This window comes from Salvelinus namaycush, chromosome 21, assembly GCF_016432855.1.
Source record: "Salvelinus namaycush isolate Seneca chromosome 21, SaNama_1.0, whole genome shotgun sequence".
NCBI lineage: Eukaryota > Metazoa > Chordata > Actinopteri > Salmoniformes > Salmonidae > Salvelinus > Salvelinus namaycush.
In genome coordinates, this window is record NC_052327.1 from 12610943 (window position 1) to 12625271 (window position 14329).

The following is a 14329-nucleotide window of genomic DNA, read 5'->3' on the forward strand; positions in this document are numbered from 1 at the left end:
AATTTCAAACTTTGCTTACATTTGTATACAATCACATATCTATAATGTGTGGGAATAATTTGGAACAGATTTCCAAAATGAAAGTAACTTGGAGCTGTTTTCTTGGTGTTTTTACAGTCTTATGTACCAAGAAAATACAAATAAATAATTATTCAGAAAACTTGGTGGGGGGTAAATAAAATCACCACCAGTTGGAGATCTCTGGTATTTGATTTGAATTATTTATTAGTATCCCCATTCGGCGACGGCTAATCTTACTGGGGTCCGACACATAACGAAAAATACATTACAGACACACTTTACAATTTACATACACTGCTGTTCAAAAGTTTGGGGTCACTTAGAAATGTCCTTGTTTTTGAAAGAAAGACACATTTTTTCCCCCATAACAATAACATCAAATTGATCAGAAATACAGTGTTAATGTGGTAAATGACTATTGTAGCTGGAAACGACTGATTTGTTTAATGAAATATCTACATATGCGTACGGAGGCCCATTATCAGCAACCATCACTCCTGTGTTCCAATGGCACGTTGTGTTAGCTAATCGAAGTTTATTATTTTGAAAGGCTAATTGATCATTAGAAAACCCTTTTGCAATTATGTTAAAACACAGCTGAAAACAGTTGTTCTGATTAAAGAAGCAATACAACTGGCCTTCTTTAGACTAGTTGAGTATCTGGAGCATCAGCAATTGTGGGTTCGATTACAGGCTCAAAATGGCCAGAAAACGAATACCTTTCTTCTGAAACTCATCAGTCTATTCTCGTTCTGAGAAATTAAGGCTATTCCATTCGAGAAATTGCCAAGAAACTGAAGATCTCGTACAACGCTGTGCACTACTCCCTTCCCAGAACAGCGCAAACTGGCTCTAACCAGAGTAGAAAGAGGAGTAGGAGGCCCCGGTGCACAACCTAGCAAGAGAACAAGTACATTAGTGTCTAGTTTGAGAAACAGGCCTCAAGTCCTCAACTGGCAGCTTCATTAAATAGTACCCGCAAAACACCAGTTTCAACGTCAACAGTGAAGAGACGACCCCGGGATGCAGACCTTCTAGGTAGAGTTGCAAAGAAAAAGCCATATCTCAGACTGGCCAATAAAAATAAAAGATTAAGATGGGCAAAAGAACACAGACACTGGACAGAGAAACTCTGTCTAGAAGGCCAGCATCCTGGAGTTGCCGCTTCACTGTTGACATTGAGACTGTTTTGCGGGTGTGCCTTGAATTCTAAATAAAGCACAGACAGTGTCACCAGGAAAGCACCCACACACCATCACACCTCCTTCATGCTTCACGGTGGGAACCACACATGCAGAGATCATCCGTTCACCTACTCTGCGTCTCATAAAGACATGGGGTTGGAACCAAAAATCGCAAATTTGGTTTCATCAGACCAAGGACAGATTTTCACCGGTCTAATGTCCATTGCTATTGTTTCTTGGCCCAAGCAAGTCTCTTCTTGTTGTTGGTGTCCTTTAGTAGTGGTTCCTTTGCAGCAATTCGACCATGAAGGCCTGATTCACACAGTCTCCTCTGAGCAGTTGTTGAGATGTCTGGTACTTGAACTCTGTGACGCATTTATTTGGGCTGCGATATCTGATGCTGGTAACTCTAATGAACTTACCCTCTGCAACAGAGGTCACTCTGGGTCTTCCTTCCCTGTGGCAGACCTTGTGAGAGCCAGTTTCATCATAGCGTAACACTTTTTTTGGTTACTACATGATTTCATATGTGTTATTTCGTAGTTTTGATGTCGTCACTATTATTCTACAATGTGGAAAATAGTAAAAATAAAGAAAAACCCTGGAATGAGTAGGTGTCCAAATTTTTGACTGGTACTGTACATGTAATTTACAAGTCCAAAAATGGATGTAGCAACTACAGATAGTCCCTTTTTAAGTCTATCAGAGAAAGTGTTTGAGTATGTGTCCATTATTTATTTATCAGCATGAATTAGATTGAGCAATAGCCACTTTTATTCCATAGGCTGGGATCCGCACTATGCAGCTGTTGCCAGAGGGCATTTTTCACTGGCTGTCAACTGGTTTCCAAAAATAATGATTGATTGGCAGCTTAAACTTCTTGAATTCAAACATTTATTGGGTTCAAATACACATTTAGATTTGTGATCATTCATCCACAATCCGTAAGGCGCAAATAGCTAAATGAGCAGTGTGATTCACATCAATAATAAGTGATATCCATATCGCCGTAGTCTACAACACTGCTGTCATCCTTACCTCCAAGCGTTTATTCAAGGTGGATAATCTTTGGATGCCGACAGCAGTCGCACCATTGGAAGACATAGCTTGGACTGTAGCCTATAAAAGCCTATTCCTGCTCTTTTCCAGCGATCCATCAAACCCATTTGGTGTGTCATCATAGTAGTCTCTGATTTGTGGTCAGACTCGCTCAGGTGGAAGAAACTTAAACTTGCGCCTTTTTTCAATGCTGATTTGAATGTCATTGAGAAAACAATCATCTCAGTGCTAGAGGCGTCACTACAGACCCTGGTTCAATTCCAGGCTGTATCACAACCGGCCGTGATGGGGAGTCCCGTAGGGCGGCGCACAATTGGTCCAGCGCCATCCGGGTTAGGGTTTGGCCGGGGTAGACCGCCAGTGTAAATAAGAATTTGTTCTTAACTGATTTGCCTAGTTAAATAAAATAAAACCTGATGTCAGTATATACACACGACAAGTAGGTCACATGGGGGAGTGTCGTTGTGCCGTGAGGTGTTGCTTTATGTTTTTTTAAAACCACATTTGCTGTTCACTTGCGTTTTATAAGAGGGAAGGGAGTTCCATGCACTCATGGCTCTGTATAATACTGTACGTTTCCTTGAATTTCTTCTAGACCTGGGGACTGTGAAAGTAGTGTTCTAGTAGTGTGTGTGTGTGTGTGTGTGTGTGTGTGTGTTTATAAAGCATAGTATATAGAATAGCATAGTTTGTGCATAGATATACTACGGCCTCTGCTAAGTGGTATAATGTAGACTTTTATGGAACAGGAGGTACCCGAAACTGATTTTTAAATGGGTGTCTAGGCTGGGAAACTTCATCCTTGTACTCCATAAACGCAAGGTCGCTGGTTCCCTCAAATGCCGCAATAGGTAGTCAGAAATATGAACTGAGTCTTGTTCATTAGGGCACGGAATGGAAAACATTTGAAAGCATTTTGAAAAAGGGTTGTGTTCTTTCTTACAAGTCCGGGTAGTCCCTCCTGGTTTAAGTCCATTTTCTTCCGTTTTGTGCGTAATGAACACGACCCTGGTTTGTCCGATCCCATTATACTCCCCTCACTCTCCCCACCAGGCTACTGAGGGATGCGGTGCAGGACCCAGCGTTTGGCCGGAGGTACGACCAGGTGCTGGGGGCCCTGCTTTGTCTGTGTGGGGCCGGCCTCCGGGCCGAGCTGGACAAACAGACCCGCTTGGTCACTCTGCTGGGGGCGCTGGCCGAGAAGGTCCGGCAGGCCGGGGGCTACGCACGACAGGTGAGAGGGCCAGGAGGCATTCGAGCACACACCGACAGACACACACACACTACTAGAATACTATCTACTATATCTCACAAGCCTCTAAAAGGGCTTGATAACACTTTATTTTACAGTCTGCTGTTGGGGCGGCAGGTAGCCTAGTGGTTAGAGCGTTAGACTAGTAACCGAAAGGTTGTGAGATCGCATCCCCCAAGCTGACAAGGTAAAAATCAGTCGTTCTGCCCCTGAACAAGGCAGTTAACCCACTGTCCCTAGGCCGTCATCGAAAATAAGAATTTGTTCTTAACTGACTTGCCTAGTTAAATAAAGGTAAAATACAAATAAAATCTTGTTTTTAGTTATGGTCCGGATGTCTTGTTTAACTACATATGTTAAATTTGGTACCAGTTATTTACCAGTTATGTTTAAGTGCCCATTTTTTACGTCATAATTTCAACCGTGAAGGCTTGACATTAATTAAACTATTTGTGTGTAGGTGGTGCTCCAGGAAGGTCTGGAGAGGGTGCAGTCTTTCTTCCAGAGGAACAGCTGCAGACTGCCCCTCAGCCCCAGCCTGGAGGCCAAACAACTCAACATCAAGGTACGTCCATTGTCCAACAATGGAAACAGTGACCCAAAGCACGACCAGCCTGGTCCCACTTCTGTTTCCTATGGTCATTGTCATACAAGACGGCACAAACGGATCTGTTACCAGCTCAAAGTTTGACCATACACTCAGCAAATGCCCATTTGACCATGGGTTTACTTGTTTGGTCCGTCACTTACTGGAGGCTGACATTTCCTCCATTTCAACAACAAATGGCCATTTCACTATGACCCATACTGTAGTTGTCCAAGTGGCTGATCAAGCTGTCATAACCTCCACCATCCAAATGCTAACTGGCACTTAACCTACAGGTCACTTCAGTTACTTCCTAGTTACCCCCCCACCACCTCTTGTAAGAGGCCATTGACTAGAATACACGATCTAGGCCTGTACATCTACTGTAAGTGTGTAAGAATGCAGGCATGCTCTTCCCTGTCCTCGACAGCTCCCCTTTTCCTTTCTGACTGAGCGTTGTGCTCCGTCAGCACACCCCCGCCATGTTTCTCACAGCTGGGCAAGTGTGTGTGGGTGTGTGGATGCGTGTGTGCGTTTTGTATATGAGATGATCTGTATGTGTTGTTAGTGTGTGTTGTGCTCACCGGTGTATCTGACCCCAATCTCGTACCAGACAATCCAAGGCGATGCCCCCTCACTGAATAAAATCCTCCCCCCCTTTGTCTCCCAAAAGCAGGCCAGTGCTCCCATGGCCAAGGCAGGCTTGTATAACTAACCACAGGCACTCTCTCTTCTCTCTCCCCTTTCTATCCTCTCTCTCTATTTTTCTCTCTTTTTCTCTTTCTTTTTCTCTCCTTTTCTCTCTCTCCCTACTTTCTTTCTCCCCTCTCTCTCTACTCTTTCTCCCCTCTCTCGCTCCCTCTCTCTGTTTCTGTGTACAGTCGTGCTCCTTCTTCAACTCCAATGCGGTGCCCCTGAAGCTGGCCCTGGTGAACGCTGACCCTCTGGGAGAGGAGATCAATGTCATGTTCAAGGTGGGAGGCTGGGCTGGGAGTGCAGTTTGGCCTTTTAAATCATAATAAATAAGAGGGGGGACCTGATCCTAAATCAGCACTCCTAGACAGATTAGACTACTAGATTATTTTTCTGTGACGCCAGACTCAATGAAATATGCACTTCCAAGTTCCATGAACAAGCAATTTATCAGAGGTGTAATACTTAGTAGTCCTTGACATGTCACTGGAAATACCTCGACACATTTTCGAGCCGTTCTCTGCATGAATTAATGGACAGTTAGTCATTGTTTTGGGAGTGTTTGAAGCATGGTGGAATGCAGGAATACATTCTAAAGAGTTCCCTTGGTTTTGATTTGCTGCTTTAAGTGTAATTTTTTCCAACATAGAAAAGAGATCAGTTACTACACTCGTTTGCATCTTGTCTTTGGTTTCGTAGTTAAAACAGCACCACCTGGTGGAATGACAATAACACAACATAGGGCTCTGTCAATAGAATGTGTAGGGAAGCCTTTGCTTGACCAGACATTGACACACAGATGGAAAGAAACTCTGAATAAGAATAAAATATGTCTCTGTGGATGATAACTTAGGGGTGGCAGGTAGCTTAACGGTTAGAGTGTTAACCAAAAAGTCGCTAGTTCGAATCTCCGAGCTGACAAGGTTAAAATCTGTTGATGTGCCCTTGAGCAAGTCACTTAACCCTAATTGTTCCAGGGTCGCGTTGAGAATGGCAGACCCTGGCTGCAACAAACACATTTCCATGTCACACATGCATATTAATACACATGAATACACGCTTGTACATCTGGGAAATAGGACAAATATAAGCACCCACCTAATTATAAATATTCTAACTAACGTGAGTCTTGGTCTGTGTGGGCCTCCTGTGTGTGTGTGTGTGTGTGTCTGCCTGTGTGTGTGTGTGTGTGTCTGCCTGTGTGTGTGTGTCTGCCTGTGTGTGTGTGTGTGTGTGTGTGTGTGTGTGTGTGTGTCTGCCTGTGTGTGTGTGTGTCTGCCTGTGTGTGTGTGTGTCTGCCTGTGTGTGTCTGTGTCTGTGTCTGCCTGTGTGTCTGCCTGTGTGTGTCTGCCTGTGTGTGTGTGTGTGTGTGTCTGCCTGTGTGTGTGTGTGTGTCTGCGTGTGTGTGTGTGTGTGTCTGCCTGTGTGTGTGTGTGTGTGTCTGCCTGTGTGTGTGTGTGTGTGTCTGCCTGTGTGTGTGTGTGTGTGTCTGCCTGTGTGTGTGTGTGTGTGTGTCTGCCTGTGTGTGTGTGTGTGTGTGTCTGCCTGTGTGTGTGTGTGTGCGTGCCTGCGTGTCTGCCTGTGTGCGTGCCTGCGTGTCTGCCTGTGTGCGTGCGTGCGTGTCTGCCTGTGTGCGTGCGTGTCTGCCTGCCTGCGTGCGTGTCTGCCTGCCTACCTGCCTGCGTGTCTGCCTGCCTACCTGCCTGCGTGTCTATGTGTGTTAGGTGGGAGAGGACCTGCGGCAGGACATGCTGGCTCTGCAGATGATCCGGATTATGGACCGCATCTGGCTTCAGGAGGGACTGGACCTGCGCATAGTCAACTTCAAATGCATCTCCACTGGCAAAGACAAAGGCACTAATACACACTAGAATTCACAACACACACATCCGGTTTACTAATTGTAATTCAATGCGTACTCATGCCGTGCCTGTAGTTGTGACGGAGTGTGTGTGTGTGTATTGCCAGGTATGGTGGAGCTGGTGCCGTCCTCAGACACCCTGAGGAAGATCCAGGTGGAGTACGGCGTGACGGGCTCCTTCAAGGACAAACCCCTGGCAGAGTGGCTCCGCAAGTACAACCCTGCTGAGGATGAGTACGAGAAGGTAACTGTCTGACCTCTAAACTTGACCCTTTAATCTTTGGACCCAGACTCCGACAGAGGATGAGGTTGAGAAGATGAGCAAGTGGCGATATTATGATCTGTTTATTTCTCGTCTGCCTGCAATGTGCATGTTACACACAGGTTTTTCCTTTATCACTGCACTAATTGGCTGAGAAGTCCCAATTTCAGTATGCAGATCTCTAGTGATGATTCAGCTTATTAGAGGGAGAACCAAATACTGTAGGACTTTTTACACTGCACTGAATCGAGTCAAACTGAGCTGTACTGAGCCGGCCCGGTTACACATCCACCAGAGTTGCTGGAACCTTGCTGAAGAGGACAATGTTAAAAGAAAATATCCATGCCAGCGCAGTCTGGTTTGGGTCTGCACGATAGTGTGAAAATGGTATGTGTGTCTCACTCCTCTCTGCCCCTTGAGGCGTCGGAGAACTTCATCTACTCGTGTGCGGGCTGCTGCGTGGCCACCTACGTGCTGGGTATCTGCGACCGCCACAACGACAACATCATGCTGCGCTCCACCGGTCACATGTTCCACATCGACTTCGGCAAGTTCCTGGGCCACGCCCAGATGTTCGGCAGCTTCAAAAGGTAAGCGCTGTGGCCTGGGGTGGTCTAGCAGTCTAAACATCTGCCTCCAATGCTAGCATGGGTTCAAATCTGACCCACTGCTCCTCCAGCGCACTCTCTCCCCTACCTTTTAACTGTTTCTCGCTAACCTATTCCCTCTCTTTAGAAAAAGTCTAATGTTTCCTCACTATTAGGAGTAAAGCTTTATTGACATGTAACGAGAAAATGTAAAGATACCATTTGTGCACTGTGCTTGCGCTCCAGTGTCTGCTGGTTTTGGTCAAGTCTTTCAAATCAGTGTTCTGATTCAGACCTGTGCCAGACAACGTGTCATGTAGCCTGGTTACGCCAGACCGAACATAATTTTAACCAGGCTACATGACACGTGCGTTGTTGTTTTTTTAAATTCTCCGTCTCCCATGTTTTAGTAAGCTTTTCTCTTTCTCTCTCTCCCCTGCCCCTTCTCCCAGGGACCGTGCTCCATTCGTGCTGACCTCTGACATGGCCTACGTGATCAACGGGGGGGAGAGGCCCACCAGTCGCTTCCAGCTGTTTGTGGACCTGTGCTCCCAGGCCTACAACCTCATCCGTAAACACTCAGGCCTCTTCCTCAACCTGCTCTCACTGGTAAGATAAGGCTCTGCAGTCAAGTCCTGGTTCCAGATCAGTTTGTGCTATCGCTATGGTTGTTGTCATGGTAAACATTTAAACATGACCATAGGAGTGGGCAAGACGGCACAAACAGTTGACGTGGAATAACTGCATTGGCCTTTTCTAGGATTTCACCTGGCATTTAAGCTTGGCATCACAAATAATTCACAAAAATGGAAACCAAGGTGCACAGAACCACTTTCAGATAGATGGGGCACAAAGTGTGTTTCTAAATCGTTTTTTCCCCCTCAAAGTGTGACGTTACTTTGGTGTTGCCTGGGTAATGCCCTTTGTTAGGCCTTGGTGATGGCCCTCTTCTTGGTCTAAGGAATTTATTGAGTGTACCGTCGCGATTCAAATGCTCTATTCTAGCCTCGTGAATCAAAGCTCCCTTGTTACAGTATGACCTTCCCTAAGTCATCGGTTTCTAATAGTCTTTTGTTGGTAAGTCCTTTCGCTGTACATTAATGGATTGTAATTGTGTGTGTGTCTTTGCCTGTATGTGTGCGCGATTTGACAGATGACGTTGTCAGGCCTACCAGAGCTTACTGGAGCTCAGGACCTTAAGTACGTGTATGACGCGCTGCAACCCCAGACCACCGACGCTGAGGCCACCATCTTCTTCACCAGGTACTGTCTGTAAAAGTGTGTTGTTTTTCCACCAAGTCTTTTATGAATAGCTTTGAACATGGTGCACCGCTCCTCTCTGAGCCCCTGCCAGTCGTTATTCAGCCTCCCAATGCAAAAGGCACAAGAATACGTCCTCAAGCCTTACTATGTTTAGTAGCTTGAATGGCTTACGCTTGAACGACCGATGTGAAAAGGCGACCAGGAGCCACAAATGAAATATAACTTTTATTTTATTATTGCGTTTCAGCAGTGATAATGAATGCAGCGCTATACTTGATTTGCAACTACCGACTGCCCCACAATGCCCAGCTGGTGGCAGAACAATGTCATCACGAACGCCATAGAACTCCCAGTTGCAATCCTAAAACATTCATGTGAAATGCTACTATTTATCAATTTCTTCTTCTATTTACCTCCAGTCTCTTTTCAGTCATTTTCACAGAGGCAAAGCAGGAAACACAGCTAATAGTGTATCATTCAAAAAACATACTCCCTTTGTCTTCACTCTCCCGCCCTCCCTCCAGATTGATTGAGACCAGCCTGGGCAGCGTGGCCACCAAGTTCAACTTCTTCATCCACAACCTGGCCCAGATGCGCTTCTCAGGCCTGCCGTCCAACGGCGAGCCCATCCTCTCCTTCTCCCCCAAGACCTACACGCTGAAGCAGGAGGGACGCATCCGCGACGCCTCCATCTTCTCCTTCCAGAAGAGATACAACCCCGACAAGCACTACGTGAGTCTCCAACCATAGATGTACATGTGTTCATTGGTCTCACTGCTGCACTGACCGGGCAAAGCTGCCCTATAGGGATACCAGAAGAACACATATCTGGCATATCAAGAGTTTGAATAAATCTACATATCGAGAAGTCATAACATGAATGTCATTCTAAACAAGATAAGCTAAAATCCTATTTTTTTCCTCCCCCTCGTCTTCCTCCTCCTGTAGACGTATGTGGTGAGACTCCTGCGAGAGGGGCAGAGCGAGGCCCAGTTTCTCTTACGCACCTTCGACGAGTTCCAGGAGCTCCACAACAAACTGTGCATCCTCTTCCCTCTGTGGAAGCTGCCAGGGTACGCACACCTGTGCACACGCACATTTTGGGAGAACCCACATTTTGTAGGTGTTGCTCATAGTACCTGAAGCTGTTTGGAAGTGGCATAGCAGCACCCTGTTCCCAAAAACACTTTGAAAGTATGCCATATATGACCTTAGAAAGCCAAAGGTAACCTCAGATTTTACAACAACAGTAATAATATTGAGAACGATTAGCATTTTTTTTTGTGCTTTAACTCGAAGAGCCTTACATTGTATGTGGGTGAAGCTTCCCTTCCACCCCCAAAAGTGTATCCCACACTTCTACTACAAATGCACCTCTTCTTGTTAGTGCACTAAACTTTCCCCGTCCCCTCCCTAGCTTCCCTAATAGGATGGTGCTGGGCCGTACACACATCAAGGACGTGGCGGCCAAGAGGAAGATTGAGCTCAACAGCTATGTCCACAACCTGTTGAGGAGCTCCACAGAGGTCACCCAGGTGATTGACACACACACACACACACACACACACACACACACACACACACACACACACACAGTTATAAAAGCCCAACACACTCCATTTTCACTCATTATTTTGGTCACATTTTAGGGTAGTCCGGATAGTCCATTTGTATGTGCTCTACAGATGGTCCTACTATCCGTTTGATAAGAAATTGCTTCCTACGGTTAGGGTTAAGTTTAGGGTTAGGATAAGGGTTAAGGTGGGTTAGAGTTAGTAGAAAGGTTACTGATTAGTCTATTTGTAGATGCTCTACAGAGTATCCAAATAAAGGGTTCCCAATATTTTCTCTCTTTATCAGTGTGATCTTATCTATACATTCTTCCATCCGATCGCGAGAGACGACAAGACGGAAGGATTCGAGGCGATGTCCAAAGCACCAGGTAAATCTGAGTCCTATTGTGTATATGTCAAATCACATTTTATTTGTCAAATGCGCCGAATGTAGTAGACCTTACTGTGAAATTCTTCCTTACAAGCCCTTAACCGACAATGCAGTTAAGAAAATATTTACTAAATAAACGTGTGGGGTTACAGGTTAGTCAAAGTAATTGAGGTAATATGTACATGTAGGTAGAGGTAAAGTGACTATACATAGATAATAAACAGAGAGTTGCAGCAGCGTAAAAATAAATAAAGGGGGGGAGGGGGTAAATACAAAAATAGTCCGGGTAGCCATTTGATTTGATATGTATAGCCATTGTAGCCAGCTACAGTTTTGAAAGAGTTAATTGTCCTGCAGATGCGCCACCATTGAGTTCCACCTCAGGCAGAGTGGAGGGGGAGGTGAAGCTGTCTGTTTCCTACAGGAACAGCACACTCTTCATCATGGTCATGCACATCCGAGACCTGGTGAGTAGGGTGGCTCACAGGGCCCAATCCTAACTAGCGCACAACTCAAATTTTTGGAAGTATAATTAATTGATACCTGTATCCTTAGCCCTACATATCTCAAGGGCCATTGATTTGCCCCTGATGGGATAAATACAATTGTATGGATTGAATTACATATGTGAATCCTCAGTTTGGCCTTAGTTAATGCTCTACTAAGCATGCCCATGTCCATCTGCCTGCTTATAGGTATCTGAGGAGGGGACAGACCCTAACCCTTATGTGAAAACCTACCTGCTCCCAGACCCCCACAAAACCTCCAAGTGCAAAACAAAGATATCCAGGAAGACCAGGAACCCCACTTTCAACGAAATGGTGAGTGAAATCAGTGTGGCACATTTTCATTAGGCCACCGTAGAAAATTGTCATAGCTAACGGCTTTGTGTCCTGCCCGACTGTCACTTTGTAACTGTTCTCCTCATATGTCTTTGTGACGAATGCTAACTAATACAAATTGCTGCCAACTCGTGTTAACTGCTTTGACTACCTCCTCCTTAGCTGGTGTACAGTGGCTACAGCAAGGAGACCCTTGGGCTGCGGGAGCTGCAACTGAGCGTGCTTAGTGCCGAGTCGTTGAGAGAGAACTGCTACCTGGGCGGCGTCACGCTCAAACTCAAGGACTTCGACCTCAGCAAGGAGACGGTCAATTGGTACAAGCTGACCGCCGTGCCCTACTTCTAGACGACTCCACCTGGGAACAACTCCACTTCTCACCTCTTCAAAAACTCCAGAGATACACCCATATAAGGGCAACGGAACTGGCCACCCCCAGGGGGGGTGCTTCTAAACTCCACCCCCTTCCTCCTCAAGCTCACCTCATTCCCAACCTCTCTTTGACCCTGTCCAGAAACCCCTCCTACCCCCGAAGGCCGTTCATGTAGATCCTAAAGAATTATAAGCAATATGGTTGTAGCACCGACCTTTCAGATCTACACAAGTGCCTAAGGGATAGGGGCTAGGCTAGGGGTTGTTTCTGGGTGTGGGGCCTTTCTCTCTCTCTCTCTCTCATCATGGTTGTTTTCTCATCGTAGCAAACAATCTCCACTTATTTTGTTTGTTCCTAAACTATAACACGAGAGCTGTAATGTTTTGTACATTTTGACATTAGAGGACCAAAATGGCTTACTTTCAGAAGAGTATATATAGATTGACACATTTATTTTTTAAAAAGGGGCTCATTTTTACATTTAACTTTTTTCTACGTAGACAAATAGGAAGCGTCTGGTTTCCTGCTAAGCTAGCTGAGAATGTCTGGGGATGTGTCCGTCTCAAACCAGACTCCAGGAAAGAGAGTGATCTTGTGTTTCCCAATCACGTGCCAAAAGAACTGATGATGATGGCAAACCACTCTTCCAAAGGGGAACCGAACAGGGTGCCTTGTTTGTGTTCACAATCTCTACTACGCTCCACTTTAACCTTATCACAGTATATTTGATACAAATTGTGATACCCCAATTGAAAAAGAAATCTATTCTGTCAAATCATGTCAACAGTTCTTCCACTGTGAGCAGGGTTCAGGACTAGCATCAGAAGGTGTTGGAACGATCAGCTCCAACTTGTCTGCACACCACCATGTCTTTTTAATGGTAATTACTTGACTCCTTTTCGGGATTTGTATCACGAACACTCTTGTCGTGCATTTGATGGTGTAGGATAAGGTTGCCTCTAAACACTGATCTAAGGTCAGATGTTATATTGCCACCTATTTGTTTAAGGGTAGAATTTGGGGTGGGGTAAGCTGATCCTAGATCTGTGCTGTAGGGGTAACTTGACCTGGAGCCATATGGACAAAAAAAAGGGAAAGACATCCAGGGCAAGAGATACGCTGCTTCCTCTGAGCCAACTACAAAACTAAAGATGAAATAATGAATTTATCCTGGAGGGGTTTTAAAGAGAATATCAACAAAGACAAATAGTGACTTGATCCACTATTTTAATGACTGTAAAAATAAAATAAAAACATGCTGAGTTTGTATTATTAACATGGCCAGTTATTTATTCTTAATTGGTTACCTTAACCCGAATGAATCGGTGTGTACTGTAATCCCTTCTTTCCTAAAGCAAATTAAATGTTTTTTGAACAAAGACTGACGTTCATTGTGTTTTTTTGTTTATGTTGGCAAAGGGCCAATCGAATCAGTGATATTGACTGTCATTGATCATTGTATTTCTATGCACCTGATGGTCTCTTTTTCAAATCAAATGTCATTTGTCACTAAACCGGCGCTGAATACAACCGGTTTAGACCTAAAAGTGAAATGCTTTTTACAGCAATGCAGTTAAGAAAAATACGTGTTAAAGTATTTACTAAAATAAATCTTCAGTAGAAAATAGAGGGGAAAAAAAATAAGAATTAAGGAGCAACAATAAAATAACAGTAGCGAGGCTATATTACAGGGGGTACCGGTACAGAGTCAATGTGCGGGGGTACAGGTTAGTCGAGGTAAAGTGACTATTCATGGATAATAAACAGATAAGCAGCGTAAAAACGGGGGGAGAACAATGCAAATAGTCCGGGTAGCCATTTGATTAGATGTTCAGGAGTTTTATTTAGCTGGAAAAGTCAGTGAAAAGCATTCTTATGACATAGCCCCCCAAAAACAGTACCACACATTTGACCGAAAATATAAGGGTGTTTGAGAATGGTTGTTTCTCTAGCGCCATCGCTCACCTTTACAGCCAATCTAGTGGCGGGGCTGCAATTCAGTTGTCTGAAAACAGTGCGGGATTGTGGCTTTCTTCTACTCAAGCGCATCTGACGTAATTTCCCACGCAGGCGCAAAGTTGTTCTTTCAATCGCGTGGAGGCATTCATGTTCATTCCGAATATTTTCAAAGAGCCGGATTATTTTGCTCTGTTCACCTAAGAGTCGTTCATTTGGCTCCCAAACGGCTCTTCGTTCAGTAATGCTTAGAAATTGCCCTAAAACCATGAACAAATTCTAAATCTATAATTTAAAGCCTAAAACGTTGCTTACCGTTATATCAGATCGTGAAACGTGAGTTAAAATAAATGTTTACCTGATCAAATTATTAGATTGCCTGTAAAAAATAAAATAAAAACCACCTTCACCATATTGTTGCTGCACTGAGGAATTACCATCTTCAGACA

At 44.7% G+C, this 14329-nt stretch overlaps 1 protein-coding gene across 1 annotated transcript in view; it reads left to right on the forward strand.

Annotated features, from left to right (window-relative positions):
- The window catches only part of LOC120066096 (phosphatidylinositol 4-phosphate 3-kinase C2 domain-containing subunit alpha-like), a 57972-nt gene extending 44667 nt beyond the window's left edge, over positions 1–13305 (forward strand). Inside the window, exons 19-33 of the mRNA XM_039017201.1 lie at positions 3318–3498; positions 3977–4081; positions 4984–5076; positions 6520–6649; positions 6764–6900; positions 7339–7508; positions 7958–8114; positions 8659–8768; positions 9293–9500; positions 9717–9841; positions 10186–10303; positions 10629–10710; positions 11070–11179; positions 11408–11533; positions 11717–13305. Of these exons, the coding sequence (XP_038873129.1) occupies positions 3318–3498; positions 3977–4081; positions 4984–5076; positions 6520–6649; positions 6764–6900; positions 7339–7508; positions 7958–8114; positions 8659–8768; positions 9293–9500; positions 9717–9841; positions 10186–10303; positions 10629–10710; positions 11070–11179; positions 11408–11533; positions 11717–11899 (2035 nt within the window). The 3' untranslated portion in view covers positions 11900–13305. The remainder of the gene's footprint in view (positions 1–3317; positions 3499–3976; positions 4082–4983; positions 5077–6519; positions 6650–6763; positions 6901–7338; positions 7509–7957; positions 8115–8658; positions 8769–9292; positions 9501–9716; positions 9842–10185; positions 10304–10628; positions 10711–11069; positions 11180–11407; positions 11534–11716) is intronic.
- Positions 13306–14329: the final 1024 nt, after the last annotated feature.